General features: G+C 41.2%; 1 protein-coding gene across 2 annotated transcripts in view; it reads right to left on the bottom strand.

Moving 5' to 3' along the window:
* Window positions 1-5,806: 5,806 nt before the first annotated feature.
* LOC136876072 (uncharacterized) overlaps window positions 5,807-21,134 on the bottom strand; it is a 59,815-nt gene continuing 44,487 nt past the window's right edge. Inside the window, exons 2-3 of one of the 2 annotated variants that reach the window (XM_067149710.2) lie at window positions 17,740-17,800; window positions 5,808-8,045 (exon numbers count right to left, since the gene is read on the bottom strand). In XM_067149710.2, the coding sequence (XP_067005811.2) occupies window positions 6,820-8,037 (1,218 nt within the window). In that variant the 5' untranslated portion in view covers window positions 8,038-8,045; window positions 17,740-17,800 and the 3' untranslated portion in view covers window positions 5,808-6,819. Of the gene's footprint in view, window positions 8,046-17,739; window positions 17,801-21,134 lie in introns of both variants that reach the window. The other variant, XM_068228347.1, reaches the window with a different exon arrangement.

The following is a 21,134-nucleotide window of genomic DNA, read 5'->3' as shown; positions in this document are numbered from 1 at the left end:
GCAGCAATGTGATGTCTGTTAACAGCAATTCAGGTCGTGTTCTTTGACATTTTGAGATGCTCATGTAACATTTCGACACAGATTGGTTCACTCTGCACTACACACTTCTATATTTTATCACATCTTCACCATACCCGTCATCTTACAACAGACTGTTATAAAGAGATATCTGGTGGTCGTGAAGGGAAGCGTTTGTGTATGTACAAGAAATTAGAATAAACTAGGCAACAATACCTATATAGGAAGTATTATTACAACCGAGCAAGTATCCGCGCGGTTCGGATCACGTAGCTGTCAGCTTGCATTCGGGCGATTGTGGTTTCGAAAGCCACTGTCGGCAGCTCTGAAGATGGTTTTCTGTGTTTCCCATTTTTACACCAGGCAAATGCTGGGGCTGTACCTTAATTCAGGCCACGGACGCTTCCTCTCCATTCTTAGCTCTTTCCTATTCCATCGTCGCCATAAGACCTATCTCTGTCGGTGCGACGTAAAGCAAAAGGTATTTTAAAATGTCCTGTAACAACTTACTACGTACGTAATTATTTCTTCTTCTTTATCTCTTTGCCCTCCAGAGTCAGTTTTTCCCTCGAACTCAGCGAGGGATCCCACCTCTACCACCTCAAGGGCAGTGTCCTGGAACTTTAGACTCTGGGTCGGAGGATTCAACTGGGGAGGATGACGAGTACCTCGCCCAGGAGGCCTCACCTGCTATGCTGAACAGGGGCCTTGCGGGGGTATGGGAAGATTGGAAGGGATAGACAAGGAAGAGGGAAGGAAGCGGCCGTGGCCTTAAGTTAGGCACCATCCCGGCATTTGCTTGGAGGAGAAGTGGGAAACCACGGGAAACTACTTCAAGGATGGCTGAGGTGGGAATCGAACCCACCTGTAATCAGTTGACCTTCTGAGGCTGAGTGGACCCCGTTCAAGCCCTCTTACCACTTTTCAAATTTCGTGGCAGAGCCGGGAATCGAACCCGGGCGTCCGGGGATGGCATATAAACACACTAACCACTAAACCACAGAGGCGGACAGTAATTATTTCAATACCAGAAAAGATATTACAGTAATATACAGTGGGACAATTTTAACTAAGAACCAGTCGCCTGCCGAGTTCAGTTTTAATACACGGGAGGTGCCCTCACATCCGTCCTGGTGTTTGATGTAAGGTAAGCATGTTAGCGAATGAGTCCCTATCGAAAGAGGCGTTTGTGAGTTGTGTGCTGTTTTATGTATTAAAACACGAAATGTTTTATAGTTGTGTAAAATAGCGGGCCCATACTGAGTCCTCTTAGCAGATTTGGACTTGTAGAAATTCAGGAAGTGAGGTAATGATAAAGAAAGTTAAGAAATTTAATAGCATAATATTTAAGAAACAACGTCATAAACATTATCGCATTCTCCAACATCAGTTGTAATTTATAGTTGTTCATGGTATTGTACGTTCCTCGCATTTTATATTTATAATCATTACTTTTCAACATACAATACATACGTACATCATAATAGACTGTTATGCCTTTCAACGTTCAGTCTGAAAGCCTTTGTGAATTTACTTTAACGTCGTCACAACCCTCTATTTGTCAAACTCTGAGACACGCGTAGCAGCTCTGCCTGAGGGATGGTAATAATAGCGTTTTAATTGCTCTGCTGTAGCTCTTCCATTGTGTGAGGATTATTAGAGTGCACCTGACCATTCAATTTGCCTCACAGGTAAACGTCACAGGGAGAGAGATCAGGCGATCGAGGTGGCCAATTGATTGCACTGCCTCTGCGGATAGTCCTCTCCTCACCGAACACCTCATGTAATCATGACAAGGTTGTCAAGCCGTATGTGCTGTTGCTCCGTCTTGCTGAACATATCCGTAGAGTCGATCATCTTATGTGAGTTGGTCAACATATGATTAAACAGTGTCTGGACGTACCGATTAGCATTAACAGTTTGTGAAAGAATACAGCTACGATGCTGGAACCAGACTTGAGCACTACACGCAAATCTTGAGATTATGTGGCTGCAGGCTGTTATTACTTCAGGACAGTAATAATTTGAGGTTTTGACGGAGATGGAGGTGATGGGGAGGCGGAAGTTGAGGTTGATTTGGAGGGGGTAGTGGAGGGTAAAAGTGGAGGAGGAGATGGGAGGATAAGACAGGGATCTTAGCGTGGAGTCAACGTCTCAAGCCTGATACTGCATTGGTACATAGCTGTTTGCATACGGGAGCCCGGATCAAAGATTCAACCTTCATTACTTTCTTCTCCAGGCTCGCGGACTGGGTTTTTGTACCATCTCCAACATTAGATTTCATCCTACGCAAAGCTCCACTTTAACAGACCTGCAGATTGTTCACCGTCACCTAAGTCCTCCTTCTGTAGCTTATGGTAGATCAAGTAGCTATATTGTTAAGGTTCTTTTCCAACCTCCCCTCCTTAGGGTGTCAACTTCGCCTCTAGCTGTAGAGGCGGTCTTAAGCCATGATAAAGAAGGAGAGACACTCTAAATACTAGAGAATCGTAAACGAAATACCCCTGCGTCAACTCCCCCAACTTTAGTCCGATAAGACAAATAGGTCCTAAGTTACAACTTGTGAGCCCCTGAGGTAGTTATATATACGCATTAGTCTTTAGGCTACCTCCCTAGTCCTATAAGAGCAATTTAACAGCTATCCAAGTATATTTTTGCATCGTGCAACAGGTAAGTATTATTTCTTAAAAGATAATTTTACAGTTACATGTCTCGGAAATGTTGTCGGTATATCCCTCTTTTATTAGGCAAGTAGTGCGAACTGTTTTCGGCTATGAACACAAAGTTTTAATCTCCAGGTAATGTAAAAATCTGTCGGCTAATATAAATCTGTAGAGTTCAAATCTATAAGCCCGAAAGTTAAAAAGAAAAATTGAGTGCTCCTGACTTTAGCATTTTAACCCTTTAGTGTCCTTCAGTGTTAATTAGCCCTTTAGTCCCTGCTCATTAGCCACTGTTCATAAGCCCTTTTGCGCTTTAGACCCTGCTCATTAGCCGCTGATTTGTAGCTCTTTAGAATTTTAATGCCCCCTCCTCCGCTACTTTCTCCTCCTCCGCCTCCTCCTCCGCCACGTTATCCTCCTCCCCTGTGCCCTTTAGCCCTTTAGTCCCCTTAACCCCTTTGTTCTTTGGCCGTTTTGCCCTTTAGACTTTTAACCCCCCTTTAGCTCTTTAGTGCCCTTTAGGGCTTAGTGCCATTTATCTCTTTAGTTTGTTACTTTAGAAGTAGTTTAAAGTATCGTCGAAGATTTTCTTAATGTTCGAGGATAATTTTATCCGAAACTTTGGAAAGAAGTTAGGAGTGATTTGTTATATATATCACCTGCTAGAGGATAATTTTTGATAAATTTTAAGCTAGAAATCAGTTTTCCGATCGGCTGAAGAGAGAGTTAATTTTTAAATTAAGGGATGTTTTCATCCCATCCTATTTTAACTCTAAAATTAATTTAAATTATCATCATAAACGTTTTTAACGTTAGAAGTAATTTTCCCCCGAAAATTTTTAAAAGAAACAGTTAGGGGTGAGTTGTTGTATATCACCTGTTAGAAGACAATTTTTAACACATTTTAAGCTAAATATAAGTTTATCTACGGTAATGGTTTAGGAGATATTGAATTTTGAAGTTAAGGGTTGTTTTCACCCCAAACTATATTTTACTTTAAAAGATTTAAAGTATCATCCAAAACTTTTAAACCTGAAAAGTCAGGTTTACCCCAAATTTTGAAAATAAGCAGGCAGGGATGAGTTGTTATATATTTTTCGATTTTTGATTTTTGATTTTAAAGCTGAAAATCTAGGGCCATCGTTTGGAGGGATATTCATTTTAAAGTTAAGGGTTGTTTTCACCCCAACCTATTTTTACCCTAAATATCAATTAAAGTATCATCCGAAACTTTTTAACGCGCAAGTAATTATGACCCAAAACTTTGAAGAGAAACAGTCAATATTGAACTATGTCGTGTTACAGGATACGTTTTGATAAATTTTAAGCTACAACTAACGGTTGAAGAGATATTGAACTTTTAAGTTAAGGGTTGTTTTCACCCCAACCCATTTCTACTCTAAACGTCACTGAAAGTATCCTCTAAAAGTTTGTTTAACGTTCAAGGTTATTTTACCTATAATTTTGAATAGTTATCTTGTTAAATAGTTCTGTCATAAAGAAATACATAGGCTACATTTAGCCCTAGCAACGAAACAAATTATCAGATAAACATGAAAGTTAATAAAATGGATGGGAAACATGCCACTTGAATTTGTTGACATTAGTTGTATGCTTTGTAATTCACGCAGAAAAGAAAAAAGAAGTGTCAGTTCTGCCATAAGAAATACATAGGCTACATTTAGCCCTAGCAACGAAATAAATTATCAGATAAAATGGAATTTAATAAATTGGATTGGAAAGTCACCACTGGAATCAGTTGGCATTAGTTATAATCTTGTAACTCATACCGGAAAGAAAATTCATTTCATCTATTGAGTTTTTGATTTTCGACTTTTGACGTTTTCTTTTGCCACAGTCTCCAGCTAAGAAGTAGCTGGCAAGGTATCATGTACTTGTAGGGGCACAAAAATTGTCCGCTTTGCTTTAGGACGCACCGTTTACGAAATAGGGAGCGTTGATCGAAACAGTCTGGTGTAGGGAAGAGCAGCCGGTTAGGAAGATGTGGCAGCCGAACTGTCACAGTTAGGTCTATAAAACCAATGTGTAGCAACCATCTTGCCTCAGGAATCGTAGCGCACTCCCTCAGAGTTAGCCCACCAGGCTAGTTGGCCGTGCGGTTAGGAGTGCGCGGCTGTGAGCTTGCATCCGGGAGATAGTGACTTCGAACCCAGCTGTCGGCAGCCCTGAAGATGGTTTTCCGTGGTTTCCCATTTTCACATAACGCAAATGCTGGGGCTGTACTTTAATTAAGGCCACGGCGGCTTCCTTCCCACTCCTTAGCCTTTCCTCTCCGATCGTCGCCATAAGATCCATGTGTGTCGGTGCGACGTAAAACCACTAGCAAAAAAGGTAGCAGAGTTAGCCCCATATGGCCAATGTATAGCGGCCATCTTGCCCATTAGATACCCTGCCAGCTTCGTTTATTTTACCTTACTAGTATGTGGTGTTTGCTTGCTCATCGGGTTGCTTGTGAGGAGATTCGGTGCTTCCGTACGGTTTTATAGGTAGGGAAGGGGAAGTCCAGTCTAGTCTGATTAGGTTTCTTAGTCGCAAGATTCTAAAACGCAACAGTATGTGCGGCGTTTTCGCGGTGCATATGAGTTTGGTTTCCATATTATGGACTTAAATGTCCTGCAACACATGGCTGGCCTGGTGGACGAGTATCTGCAACACGACAATATCACACACCTAGAGTGGTCAGCACGCTCCCCGGACCTGAATCCAATTGAACATGCATGGGACGGTCTAGGCCTAGGGATTGATGCTCTAACATCACTACTACGGACTATTGTTGAACTCTAAAGATCACTTGTCCAGCAATGGAATGCGTTAAGCAAGCCATGTGGGGCGGCCTGTTGCATCCTGCATTGCCATGCGTGGTCATTATACAGCGTATTAACGTTCTGTGTGCCACAGGCGGAGGGACACACTGTCCATGTCTAGTTTTCCTCTATATAAGGTATCAATAGGGCATAACACTGTGTCACGTGTCAAATTGTTGCCAGGGCACTTTTTAATGCACACGTTATCACTGTAATGCATGTTTTCTCGTGAATCTTCAAGATCCCTGAACTTGTGGACATGAGTGTATGCAACCACTCTAAAATATATATTTTGAATAAAAGGTTTTTTACAGGTATTTTTGATTTTACATTACATTATTATTTACACAACATGATCATCGGTGCAATTCAATCTTGAGGTCCACTGATGGCTGATCCTTCTTCCAACCACAGGTGCAACTCACCATCAGCTGCGAGTCCATCTTGCAGAGGTCAGTAAGACGTCTTCCCGGCATTCGGAAAAGAAGTTGTAACGTGACAAGTTCGATACGTGAATTCAACGATGAAGTCGAACCAAGAGAAGACACTTTTACTAATAGAATATTATAGGAATTAACAGATTCTGTGCGATCCTCGTGCAACTGCTCGAAACACATAGAAGGTATTTTAACGACATTTTTGTACTAACCGTGTATTTCCTGATTTTTAAAATATTACGTAAGTTCCATACACCATTTACTCTTCTATGTCTGTGCAGATGCGTTTGGCACCACCGTTTCTGAGAACACCATCTCATAAGAATGGAAGCAACACTCGCTACTTGTATGTCCGACATCTCAAACGGCGTTGCATTGTAGAGCACTTCTGAATTGAGGATTAAGAGAGACTATTCCCCACGCTGACATCAATTTGTAATGCAACACTTATTCCCTGTAAGCATTACATCACAATGATCGGTTCCAATCAGTCGCCGGCTTTAGTATAACAAGCTCTGTAGCGGAGTTTCGTATATTTTGAGGTATGGTACACGAGGCTATGGTAGGTCATAAGACGAACATTCAGAGAGTTGTATACGTTTATTGTACAAATTGTTATAGTTACAAATTACACCTCTATCCATCTTATACATTATGAAATATTTTTAAGTTTTGCAATCTGAAAACTGAATTCATTTTCAGGCGATGCTTTTATTCTGCCATAGTTAATTATCAACGCTCAAACGTCAACCTTCGCTCATTGATTAGTTCTATTCCAAATTAATAGCTGTAAGTACATGATCTTATATTATAATCGATAAGAAGGGCAATTTTAGACACGAAAGTACAAAACTGACACCGATCTTATGCGTCACATTAGAGTACATCATTCTCCTCAAATATAGGCAGCAGTCGTTTCATGATCCTAACGTATCTCTCATTTGAAAATAAACCTCTATTTGCTTGGGCACTGTCACTTACAGTCAAGGATTTTTCAATATCGAAGCCATGCTCTGGATCTGATAGCACAATCGGCATGACACCAACGGCAGCAAATAAACCGTAGATCGCATATTCCTTAAAGGTTCTCTGAAGCTGTGAGAGCGATATTTTTCTAGAACATCCCAGAATCCTTAAAGTGTCCGTCAGGTTTGTGTGATACTCCTCGATTAGACGATCCATATGGCTAACACGCACCTCGTCGCTGGGACTAGTGTAAAAGAAGTAGTGGAGGTCCAATGCGAATGAGGTATAATGCACCAGCTGTAGGTCCACAAACCTTATGTCTTTAACAGTATTCCCAGAATATCTAAACAGCATATTGTTGGTCCAGAAGTCTCCATGAATCAGGACGTTGAATTCGTCCTCCTTTCGTTTGCAGGTCTGTATTAAGCGATCAGTAAAATTGTTTTTCATGTTTTCTAACTTAGAAACATATTTTTCGTATCCTTTCCATGTGGACACTTCCTTGGCTAGCAGTGTTAGAGTATTTATCAAGAAAGCTTCTAATTGTGCCTTACTCTGTTCGCGGAAACCGCTCTCGCTGTAATATTCAAGTGTTGATGGGTTCTGTTCATGAAGAGCAACAGAGGCTGCGTGGAACTGAGCAAGCTTTTTCATAATCAAGGAGCAGTGGGCTAAGTCCAGCCCCTGCTGCCTATTAGCCATGACGAATCCCGAGGGCCTCAAGTCCTCTAACACCAAGAATGTGAGAGGATTGTTGCCATGATACAATAACTTGGCTGTTAGTGGTTGATATTCTCCTGGAAGAGCTCGTTGGAGAAGTCTATTCATCATCGCAAGAGTCTCGGTAAACATCCTTGACTCTTTATTGAAAGTATTCATATTTTTCATCAACACCTCACGTAAACCTCCTTGTGGATGACATTTTATTATCATTTGACGTTCTTGAGTGTCTGATAGCTTAGCTGTGAGCCGGAACATATCACTGGAGTAGCCATCCCCTGCTGCGTTGGCTGGTTTTATCTCAAACGACGTCACGGTGAGGCTACTATCCCTCTCCCCCTCTCTCAGAGCTTTCTGAACGAAGTCCTTATCTATCCATGATGGGATCTTCAGCCCTTCGTCTGCCATGGCTCGACCTGCGGAGAAAAATATAGAACATTAACATCACATTCGCATGTTGTACAATATAACGGAACCATAATATATTTGATATGGTGTACTGTCCGGCTCTTTGGCTGTGTGGTCAGCGTAGTGGCCTTTGGTTCAGAAGAACCGGGTTCGATTCCCGGTCGGGTCGGAGATCTTAATCTTGAACGTTTTAATCCCTCGGCACGGGCACAGGGTATTGGTGCTATCCCCCACATTCTTGCAACTTACACAACACATGCAGCCTATACTACATAAGGCAGATGCAGCCCACCCTCATCGGAGGGTCTGCCTTACGAGGGCTGCACCAGGCTAGCTAGAGCCGCACGGAATTATTAACATTATTGTCTGTTGTATTGTACAGTTAGGGGGATATTTCCAACAGTGATCCGGCTCCATGGTTAAATGGTTGGCGTGCTGGCCTTTTTTCACAGGGGTCCCGTGTTTGATTCATCAATCAATCAATCAATCAATCAATCAATCAATCAATCAATCAATCAATCAATCAATCAATCAATCAATCAATCAATCAATCAATCAATCAATCAATCAATCGTAAACATTGCTTAACATAACCCTCTCTACATAAGTACATTTGTTATTTACGGGATCAGCCTAAAAGTATTAACGTGCTCACCCGTTACAAGAAATTAACGAATGTTACCATAATACCTATTTATGATGATTCTAAGTATTAAATTTTCCTATTTGTATTGTGTTTTCTCTTACAATTACCGTGCTAAGAACGTGCAGAATAAAATTATAGGATAGGAAAGGCGCAGGAGTGGGAATGAAGCGACCGTGGCCTTAATTTAGTTACAACCCCAGCATTTGCCTGGTGTGAAGATGGGAAACCAACGAAAACCCTTTTCAGGGCTGGGGTTCGAACCCACTATCTCCCGGTTGCAAGCTCACAGCCGCTCCTAATCGCACGGCCAACTCTCCCGGTAGCAACAGGACCTTTGCTGGGAAAAGAGAGATTAGTAAGAAGACCAAAAATGACAGTCTGTCATATATCCGCCCCAGAGTAATTTAATTTAGAATGCTAGTTGGTTTAGAAATTGTTTTCAAAATTAAGAAACAACTCATCTCAGATTTAAGTTAATCAGAAAGACTACGCAAGTTCACCTGCACTGAGGATTAATACAAAGATCATCTTTGTCTCCTACAGTCTAAAATCTCGTAACTGATCCTATATTTAGGGAACTCTATGAAAGAGAAATTTCTGAAGTTCACGATTTTAGCATAACTGACGGATTATCCTCATTCACAATTCTTGGTTCTTCCGATTATGCAATAATAACTGGTAAAATTAACCCATGAAATCAGCCATCGAACTCTCGAGAACAGCAATAAACAGGTTTCAAGAAATTGGACATGAGATGAATACTGCTAAATAAGTCGCCATCGTTATCAGAAATGGAAAACTCGGTGATGAAAATTTGCAGATGCCAAATGGAGAAGCTGTTGCATGTACTTCCGCAATCGGGAGTATCAAATATCTCGCAGTAAATTTTGCTGACACTGTTGTATTCGACCCCTCGGAGTTAATAAACCAACTCCGTGATAACATATTTATTGGCTTCATCCATGTTCAAAAATTTAGCATAATTAATTTTTCTCCATGCCCTACATTAAATCTACCGATTTCTAGCCATTCGTTTCGCAAAATTACGCAGAGGCTCCTTGATGCTTTGGATAAAATGATTAAAAATGGATACACCAGACACAATGGTATACTCTGTTAAAGCCTTTAAAGCCTGTTTCGCGTAAGAAGAGAATACCCTCTCCAGCATATAAACTGCTGCAGTATTCTCCTCAGAGCCGGTAACTAGCACGTCGCAATAACGATAGATCTCAAAGAAGAGACAGTAAAATGTGTATTGACTTTGAACTTGAATAACCAAACCACCGTTCATATACAGTTTTTACCGAGCTCGATAGCTGCAGTCGCTTAAGTGCGGCCAGTATCCATTATTCGGGAGATAGTAGGTTCGAACCCCACTGTCGGCAGCCCTGAACATGGTTTTCCGTGGTTTCCCATTTTCACACCGGGCAAATGCTGGGGCTGTACCTTAATTAAGGCCACGACCGCTTCCTTCCCACTCCTAGCCCTTTTCTGTCCCATCGTCGCCACAAGACGTATCTGTGTCGGTGCGACGTAAAGCAACTAGCATATACAGTTTTGGATATACACTATTCACTTTACCCGATTCCACATACAGTGCCGCTTGAAGATAAGCACACGCGCCGACTGCTACGGAATGATATACAGTGTATACTTGGACTGTATAATTAGCTATCCGTGTCTCTAGACGACCAGTCAGTTAAGTGAGTTCGCGATAAATAAATAAATAAATAAATAAATAAATAAATAAATAAATAAATAAGCCGCCTCTGTGGTGTAGTGGTTTGCGTGATTATCTGCCACCCCGGAGGCCCGGGTTCGATTCTCGGCTCTGCCACGAAATTTGAAAAGTGGTACGAGGGTTGGAACGAGGTCTACTCAGCCTAGAGAGGCTAACTGAGTAGAGGTGGGTTCGACTCCCACCTCAGCCATACTCGAAGTGGTATCCCACTTCTCCTCCAGACAAATGCCGGGATGGTACCTAACTTAAGGCCACGGCCGCTTCCTTCCATCTTCCTTGTCTATCCCTTCCAATCTTCCCATCCTCCCACAAGGCCCCTGTTCAACATAGCAGGCGAGGTCGCCTGGGCAGGGTACTGGTCATCCTCTCCAGTTGTATACCCAGACCCAATGTCTCACGCTCCAGGACACTGCCCTTGTGGCGGTAGAGTTGGGATCCCTCGCTGAGTCGGAGGGGGAAACCAACCCTGGAGGGTAAGCAGATTAAGAATAAATAAATAAATAAATAAATAAATAAATAAATAAATAAATAAATAAATAAATAAATAAATAAATAAATAAATAAATAAATAAATAAATACATAAATAAATAAATAAGGGCTCAGTGAGAAATTATGGTGTCAACTTGTACGTGAACAGAGTAATAGAATAACCAAGAAACAACCAACAACTTATTTCTCTCACTGTCCACAGACGTTCTTACTCATGAACACATACGGCCGTGTAGGCACAGCCCACCCGCATTTTGTTTATTGCTTGGAGGAAGGTTTCGAGCGAATTGTGTGATAAGGGGATTTCAGGCAGACTGAAAAGAACAGCACTCATGGAGTGGGAATATGACCTATCTCTAGGGGCTACTGCAAAATATACATGTTGCAGAGATGAAGATGCCGAAATATCCGTGTGAACTTACAAGGAGAGACGAAGACAATTAAAGAGACATTAGGAGTGGAGGAAAAGTTGGAGAAGCAAGATTGAGGTTGTTCGTTCATATCAAGAGAAAGGGGAATTAAGTAGGAAGGAGGGTAATGGAGATGGCTGTGCATGGTTAAAGTAGAAAGGGATGACCGAAAGATGATAGTTGGACTGTATGGCAGGTAGAATTAGATCTACAAGAAAACGTGGCCGCAGGCAGGAACAATTTGGAGGGAGTTAATACGCACCAGTTTCTGCACTTAGTGTGGGAATAATACAGCTGAAGAAGAAGAATAGGGTCTGTTCATTACATATACTGTATGTTCACTGAACCAGAAAGAAGTAATTTTCTGATTTGATTATAGTTATAGTGAACTATTTTTGAGAGGAACAAATATTACGTAAAAGTGTCATTGCGAAAATATTTACTACGATTTTCGCTCAGCGTTCATTTTTAGTTGTTTGAAAGCCGTTATGACAATTTTCACATTCTCCGTTCTTTATTTTGAGAGTTATGGGTTCATATTTTAATATAAACATCAAATGCCAAAAATTGTCATACTCCTACAATGAAACACTAAATTTCAAAGTAAGCACCTCACTCTAGGTAGCCATATTTCTGTTACCAATGTACATAATGAAGCTGTTTGTACAAACAAAAGCCTTTTCTGTCTCTTGCTTCTGAAAGTACCGTGGCAGATTGTTCAAGAAATGCGCCTGTGGAATATCGTAAATAGGGCTTATTCCCAATATATCAGGAACGGCACTTGATATAAGTTTGGCGAATTCTTACGGTCGGATGCCCTTCCTGACTCAAGGATCTATGTGGAGGGATATATTCACTATTAAATGTAAACTCATAGTAAATATTAGTTTGCAAATATTTTAGAATGGTATATTATTATTATTATTATTATTATTATTATTATTATTATTATTATTATTATTATTATTATTATTATTATTATTATTATTATTATTATTGTCCGACTCGTTGGCTGAGTGGTCAGCGTTCTGGCCTTCCGTTCGGAGGGTCCCGGGTTCGATTCCCGGCCAGGTCGGGGATTTTAACCTTCATTGGTTAATTCCAGTGGCCCGGGGGCTGGGTGTTTGTGCTGTCCCCAACATCCCTGCAACTCACACGCCACACATAACACTATCCTCCACCACAACAACACGCAGTTACCTACACATGGCAGATGCCGCCCACCCTCATCGGAGGGTCTGCCTTACAAGGGCTGCACTCGGCTATAAATAGCCACACAGAATTAAAAATTATTATTATTTGCGTATGGACCCTGTTGGATCACGCATTACATTTATGATTCGCCTTTCTAACAGACCATATTGCTTTCATTCTTTCACTGTGGGCCTGTTTTCTTTCTTCTGACCACTTAGTCCCCGATCTTTTAGGGACTTCATTCTCTGGCTTTACTACCCAACTACTTATCTTGTGACGGTAGATGTTTCTGTCCAGTATTTCTGGTATATTATTATTAGTTAATATATTCATGATGGCGTATTTCATTCACTAAGTGGCTGTGGTGCTTCGTTTTCACGTTCGAAGGTAAATATAGGTCTACTATATTTTTTGCATATTACGATTTCACACGGTTCATGTCACGGTACCTACATTTTTTTTACAGTATACACTGTGGCCCATTATCTGAGATACATAAAGATTATAAATCCAGATCTGATCCTCTGATAGAAGGCATTTGTCGTGTCGGCTAGTGTAACATCACTTGTAAAGTCGGTGGTGTATAGACAGCACGTACAGCACAGGGGAAAACATGGCAAGAATTGTATCTTCATTGTACTGGCAGTATTTGAATTTTGACATTGCTAAAAAAAATAGCGGCAAGTGGGTGTCGCCGCTCCCGTAGGAGTGAGTCACAGCTATGTCTCCAGAGTTTGGAAAAAAATATCAGGGGGTCACAACGGACGGGGGGTATACACACAATAAATCTCAGGAAAGGTTTTGCTTATTGTTTTCAGCACATCGTGGGTCCACTGCTAGGCGGTATGTCCAGAGGGCCACCGGAGTGCATATGTCAGATAAGACAGTGCTAAATCGGTTGCATGACGAAGGGCCGATATCAAGGAGACCTGTGGCACAAGCTGCTCCTAAACCACACCGTAGGAAAGTTTGTGTGAGGTGGACAACAACTCACAGCACATGGTATCAGCAACAATGGAAGAGGTCACCATAAGCTGGCAACCATACAACATGAGCATTGAAGTCTGGAGATGATCAAGTGGGAGGTGGCACGAGCACTTCATCCTGGAACGCCATAAATTGCAAGGGAGTTCTGTCTTGTTTTGGGGTGGGATCATGGACGCCTCTACCATGACTGGTCTAATATACAAAGACAGCAGGATTTGCTGCCATTGTGGGTGAGGGATTTACATCAGTGAATACTAATGCTCCTGGATATCGAAGCCAGAGTGGTCAGTCAATTCCTTGAGACGTATGGCATGCAGAGAATGTATGACCGGCATATTCTGCGGGCATGAACTGCGTTGAACATGCTTGGCGAGAATAAAAAGAGCAATTGCCCATGCCGTCGTCCTAATGCTCCTGCTAACATTCAGCAGTTGACTGAAGCTGCTATCCAAGAGTGGGATAATCTGTTCCAAAACAAGTCGAATTTGGTGGTGCTACGTATTTCTCGTCGTATTCAAGCATGCCTGAGGACCCGAGGTGGTTATGCACAGTATTGACCTGATACACAATGAACGATAATTTAGTGTTCAACATCCAATACTAGCAACTTTGTGCTTTTGTTGCGTCTCCATTGCTTTTACATAGCTGACTACATGTTGGTTTTCTTTGTATTTACCCTAAACCAGATTATGAAAAACTCTGTTTAATTAAGTATTGCATTTGCATTTTAAGTTGATGGCGCTATTGTGTGAATTACTAATTATTAAGTAGCAAATAAAAATATATATGACTATATTTTTAAAACATGGCTAGAATGACAGCTGCTTGATCAACACGAAAGTTTTGTTGTAACTCAACTGCTGAGGTGTTGGTTTGCAAAATACAATCCTTTACCACTTTGGCTACGAATAACAACTGAACTTATCGTTGGCTGAGAACAATAGTGACGCAACTCAAAAATTGCGGATTTTGAGTTAAGTCCATAAAAATACTCACAACACAGTCCTCTCTATGATGCATAAGCAGCGGAAATTTCACGTGCTCTTGCGCCGCTATGGAGCGCTCAACATCAGCATTGCAGCGAGGACATTCATTGACCTCTTCGTGCATTAGAGACGCATGTCATTGTGTGCCGTGTGAAGAGATGCTAGTTCGGTTCACTAGTGAAGTATGTGCACATAAGCCAGTAACGCACCAGCTGAATCTAACACTCTGTGTTTAGAGATATTTCTCTATTCAGACAACCGTGGGGGACTGGGGAAGAATAAGTTTATAGTCTCTGCATTCTTGTACGCGGTAGCCTATTATAAAATAAAAAGCATTACTCTGAAGTTATTTGAAGTTAGACACATAAAGAAATGTTAGAAGAGCCTTAAAATCCGGACCCATCTACGTACCAGCTATAGCCTAATCAGTAGTACAAGGAAAGGTGGAAGTGCGTTTAGAGTAAACAAAGTGACTCGCATTGATTTCGTCGATGTGAAGAAAATTACAACTGATTTTTCAAACTCTCACTTCAATGAAAACGCTGATGGAGAGAAATATCAATTCAATAGCATCGTAATGGTGAAAGTCACCAAGGACCATCTGGACCGCTTCTTCTACAAAGGCTCTTACACTGAAGAGGAATTTAAGTCGGTAATAATCCGCTGAAAGAAGAGGAAACATGCAAATCATACTGAAGTTATGGATTAACCCCAGCATATACGGGATCATTGCAAATCCAAGACAAGAACTTTGAAGACTTAGAGCCTTAATAGCAACAGAACCATACCGTCTCTCCATGCTTCTTTATTTGCAAGGTTAGAATGCGAGTAGGATACAAAAAATGTGATTCATCGGACAGTACTCGCATTACCATTATAATTTTAATTCAGGTTTTTTGTTTGGTTTGAAGTGACTCCCTGTATTTTTTTAATTCCTTGCTTATTCATTGATTGTATAATCCTGTCATTATTTCTGCTCTTTTTGGGGGGTAAACAGTTCTATAAATATAAATAACATTCATTATGTCATTATTGCATCCATATTTTCTTGGAATGTGATACTTCTAATTCATTAGCGACGTAAGTCAGAAAGAAAGAAATATTAAAATGCAAAATTACTTTCACATTATGTTAACTTGAGGAGTTCTCTCTGTAAATCTGTAAATAGAAAATAAATTCTGAAAAATGTTGAACGGTGACGGCGGAATGAAAGATCGAAGTTGCGCCAAAACTTCGAATGCAATTTTCTCAGAACTGCTAATTTTGACTTACGTAACTATTGTTCTCAGCTAACGATATTGAGGATACAGGCTGCTTGCTCCAGCACCGTGGAGATGGAACAGAACGATCATATAAACTCTACATTACATAATGAAAACAAGTTGAAAAGATATAGTAAATGCAGGTAAAGGCAAGTTTATTTGTGAAAGGAGTTCGTCATAATATATTACAGAAAACCCTTAGATAGAAAGAATATTTCAAAAATCAGATTCACCACAGCAGAAGTTTCTAAACACAAAACTCTTTCAGAAGGGAACAGTGACGGTATTGAAATGTATCCTGAGGAAATAATAGAATGTTGAATGAACTGCATTGTCGTATAACAAAAGAACTGAACGAAACTCAGCCAGAAAAGGTGAAAAATAATCGGAAGGCATGAAGAAAAAAAAATATCATCAGTTAATAATAGGATTTGCTTGAGCTTTGAGTAAGACGTGTTCTGACTGGATGAAGACAGTAACGCACCAATCTATAAATAAGGAAATAGAAAGGTTTACGATGACTATGAGGTACTTCTTAGATAAGTATACCAGTCAACGTGTTTGAAGAAATTTAGGAAAAGAGAGTCTGATCATTGGACCATGCACCAAATAGTGTAAATGCATGAATATGCGTCTAAAGGGAACAGTTTCTTTTTTTTTTTCTAGTTGCTTTCGTCGCACTGACACAGATAGGTCTTATGGCGACGATGGGACAGGGAAGGGCTAGGAGTGGGAAGGAAGCTGCCGTGGCCTTAATAAAGGTACAGCCCCAGCATTTGCCTGGTGTGAAAATGGGAAACCACGGAAAACCATTTTCAGGGCTGCCGACAGTGGGGTTCGAACGAAATGAAGGCATTTATATTGACAATTGTATGGCAGAATAAGTTACTGGTTCAAAGTAGTTACAGGTATAAGACAAGGTTGACATCTCTCACCTCTGTCGTCCACTGTTTATATGAATGTTTCTCTTAAAGATATAAGAGGGTGGGGTGGGATTCAATTGGGAGAAATCAGTTTCAGTCATGCTGATGATCTGGTCTTGATGACAGACTGTGCTGAAAATTTTGAAGCTAACATCTTGGAGCTTAAAAAGACAGTGAGTATGATATAAAACTCAGCATTTCTCAGAATATATTATTGTCAGTTGGAAAGAAACCTACATAGATGCTGGAAATACAAAAATGAAACAGGTTAATAATTTCAAGTTCTTAGGATGTGCACATCGGTGTCCCCGAAAACCTAAAAGTAGTTAGTGGGACGTAAAAACCAATGTTATTATTATTATCACCTTCGGTGGCGTTTTCTAAGGATACAATCAACCTACGACTGGTGATAATAAACGGGGCAATTAACAATCCGTTTACCAGGTTAAGTATACTGTAGTCCGCCTCTGTGGTTAGCGTGATTAGCTGCCACCCCCCGGAGGCCCGGGTTCGATTCCCGGCTCTGCCACAAAATTTTAAAAGTGATACGAGGGCTGGAACGGGGTCCACTCAGCCTCGGGAGGTCAACTGAGTAGAGGTGGGTTCGATTCCCACCTCAGCCATCCTGGAAGTGGTTTTCCGTGGTTTCCCACTTCTCCTCCAGGCGAATGCCGGGATGGTACCTAACTTAAGGCCACGGCCGCTTCCTTCCCTCTTCCTTGTCTATCCCTTCCAATCTTCCCATCCCTCCACAAGGCCCCTGTTCAGCATAGCAGGTAGGGCCGCCTGGGCGAGTTACTGGTCATTCTCCCCAATTGTATCCCCCGACCAAGAGTCTGAAGCTCCAGGACACTGCCCTTGAGGCGGTAGAGGTGGGATCCCTCGCTGAGTCTGAGGGAAAAGCCGAACCTGGAGGGTGAACAGATGATGATGATGATGAAGTATACTGTAGGCGTGTCATGTTTCTGTCTTTCAACGTAAGAAACTTAATTATACCTGTTTCATGCACACTGTAATTACTCATGCCCTGGCACCAGAACGAAGTACCCTAACGAGAACTTACCTCGTGAACGAACTAGAGCAGTTTTCTGAAGAAGTGCTTGTCTTCTGCCGTCCGCCACTGCGACGCTCTCTGACCTTCCACTGTGTGAGCACTTGATGACTGGGAGCTATATGGATCTTAACAGCATTCAGATTATATAAAGAACAAAGAACGTCTACAACGCTATCTCATTGTGATTGCAGAACTCTGCACTATTTTGCACATGCACAAATAAGAAGGAAACAAACATGAATTAAAATCGAAGCCTTCTGGAATCGTAAACGTTATCAAAAGATAACGTTTACGACCTTGTTCCAGAGACCTTGGAATTGCTAATTTCGTCGAAGAGTTGGGTAGTTACTGTAAAATAATATTACACAGTCATTTTAATTTATGCACATTTCGAACAGTCACTGCATGCTTTCATGTTTTGCTTGGAATTTGAATTTGAATTTGACACAGCTATAACGGTGAAGACGGTAAAGGCGTGCTTGGTTCACCCGGATGAAGTGGATTCCATGCCCCGACAAGAAGTCGAAAATTTTACAAACAAGATTTCTATTTCTGGATAGACGCATGACCCTCAACCTACCCCGAATATGAGTACCAAGTTACTTGTTTATTTTTCTTTATTCAAATTGGCTTAAAGTCACACGGACACAGACAGGTCTTATGGCGACGATGGGGCAGGAAAGGGCTACGAGAGGGAAGGAAGTGACCGTCGCCTTAATTAAGGTACAGCCCCAGCATTTGCCTGGTGTGAAAATAGGAAACCATGGAGCTGCCAACAGTGGGGTTAGAATCCATTATCTCCCAAATTCAAGCTTACAGCTGCGCACCCTTAACCACGCGGGCAACACGTTCGGGCTAAGTTATTTCCTGGAGGCAAAGGTGGCCGGGTTTTTTTATAACGATAAAGAAGGAAAACTTCTAGTTCCTTATTTCTAATATGAGTATGTAATTAATTTCCAATCGGCTATATTTTTCATACAGGTGCTCATCTTCATAGTGTGGGTGGCGACCACGGAATTTTTAACTGAGTCCCGTGTTACTGCCATATTTATGCCAAGCTCTTAAATTTCGCATTTCCGACCCAAATTCTTCTCTTGGTCCCTTTTTCTCTCCCAACCGTAAGTTTGTGAAGCCTTGGGAGTCTTTCATTTTCAGGACTTTCGTTTCTTTTATCAGTGCTTTCATTCTTCGTCGGGTCGCATCTTTCCTCTTCTATTATAATGAGAGGTAAAGGGTTTAGTTATCTCCTTAGAGTTACCATTTAAATAATAACCACGGGGTGAGTTGGCCGTGCGGTTAGAGTCGCGCAGCTGTGAACTTGCATACGGGAGATAGTGGATTCGAATCCCACTGTCGGCAGCCCTGAAAATGGTTTTCCGTGGTTTCCTATTTTCACTCCAGGCAAATGCCGGGGCTGTACCTTAATTAAGGCCACGGCCGCTTCCTTCCCACTCCTAGCCCTTTCCTATCCCTTCGACGCCATAAAACCTATCTCTGTGTCGGTGCGAAGTAAAACTAATTGTAAAAAAGTTATTAATGCTATTAAATTTACAATTAAAGATGCCTAATTACGTAGGAGACAGAGATAACTTCCTTCCGATGTATAATAATAATAATAATAATAATAATAATAATAATAATAATAATAATAATGCAACACTTGGTTATAGGTTGAGTTATTGTTTTGGTTGTGTTAGTAATGAAATAATAGTGGTCTTGATCTTTTCTATTCTTTAAGGGTGTCAAAGTTACTTTTAAAATTAGAGTGGAAGGATTAGTGAGTCTGCATAAATCGATAGGTGTTAGGTTTGTTATCACAGAATGTTATTGAATATATTTGATGATTTGTGGTAAACAAGTTAGTCAATACTATACAATGTGATACTTGTAGAAAGCAGCTGTACAAAAAGAAAATACTTATCCATTCATTTCTTTGATGAATAGGGTTTATCTCTATGTTCCTACGAAAGATGTTGTTCATGTGTGAAAACTTACTGAGATATATTTTAGGGGGAATACATGTAATGGTTTAAGCTCAGTCATGAAAGGGAACATATCTAATGAAGCCAAAGCTCAGTTGTATGAAATACATTTGTTTTCAAGGTTAAGCTCACATGCTTTAGATCTAAACCCAATGGTCACACATATTTGTCGCCTTATTAACATAATTTCATCACTGTTCTTGAAAATACGTGTGAATCATGCTGTAAGAGAGTTGAATGGAAACATGTCTGACCATAGATCGGTCTTACGAGGTTGGCTATTTTTAAGCATCTGTAAATTGACGTCCTAGTTCGTGAACCATGGGCAACGGCTGAGTGGCCTAGTAAGTGGTCCTGAGTCAGGATACCAGTTGCTATGGAATGGGAGTGGGCATCTCGGACATATTCTGAGTCCTGGCTCTCCTTGTGCTCAGGCGGCTAGGACTATACAATTCACCGGTGGTCCATAACCCCTTAGAGGAGAGATCCTCACTTGGACTATGTGTAAGTAGGGTAGCATCCTGCTTCATGAATCGACCGAGCTCAGAACATTTTAAGCAAGCCTCGGACCTATGGGAGTAACGGAGTCCCACTTCCATTTGACAGGCGAGGGACTCCTTGGAAACAACTTGGCGAACGAAATGGAATTCGATGGGGAGCTATCAATATTAATGGAAGAAAGAAGGTAGAACTGGCTGAGTCAGCAAAGAGGATGCATCTGGATGTGCTAGGAGTAAGTGATATTCGGGTAAGGGAAGATAATGAGGAAGAGATAGGAGATTATAAAGTGTACTTGACGGGTGTTAGAAAGGGAAGGGCAGAGTCTGGGGTAGGGCTCTTTATCAGGAATACCACTGCACCCAACATTGTTTCTGTTAGGCACGTAAATGAGCGAATGATGTGGGTAGATTTGTCAGTGGAAGGAATTAGGACAAGAATTGTGTCCGTGTATTCACCATGTGAGGGTGCAGATAAGGATGAAGTTGACAAGTTTTATGAATCATTGAGTGACATCGTGGTCAGGGTCAACAGCAAGGATAGAATAGTGCTAATGGGCGATTTCAATGCGAGAGTTGGGAATAGAACTGAAGGATACGAAAGGGTGATTGGTAAATGTGGGGAAGATATGGAAGCTAATGGGAATGGGAAGCGTTTGCTGGACTTCTGTGCTAGTATGGGTTTAGCTGTTACGAATACATTCTTCAAGCATAAGGCTATTCACCGCTACACATGGGAGGCTAGGGGTACCAGATCCATAATAGACTATATCTTAACAGACTTCGAATTCAGGAAATCTGTTAGGAATGTACGAGTTTTCCGGGGATTTTTCGATGATACAGACCACTATCTGATCTGTAGTGAACTAAGTATCTCTAGGCCTAAGGTAGAGAAAGTGAAATCTGTCTGCAAGCGAATAAGGGT

Source organism: Anabrus simplex, chromosome 1 (assembly GCF_040414725.1).
Source record: "Anabrus simplex isolate iqAnaSimp1 chromosome 1, ASM4041472v1, whole genome shotgun sequence".
NCBI lineage: Eukaryota > Metazoa > Arthropoda > Insecta > Orthoptera > Tettigoniidae > Anabrus > Anabrus simplex.
Note: the sequence above shows the minus strand (reverse complement) of the source record. Positions and strands in the feature narration are given on the sequence as shown.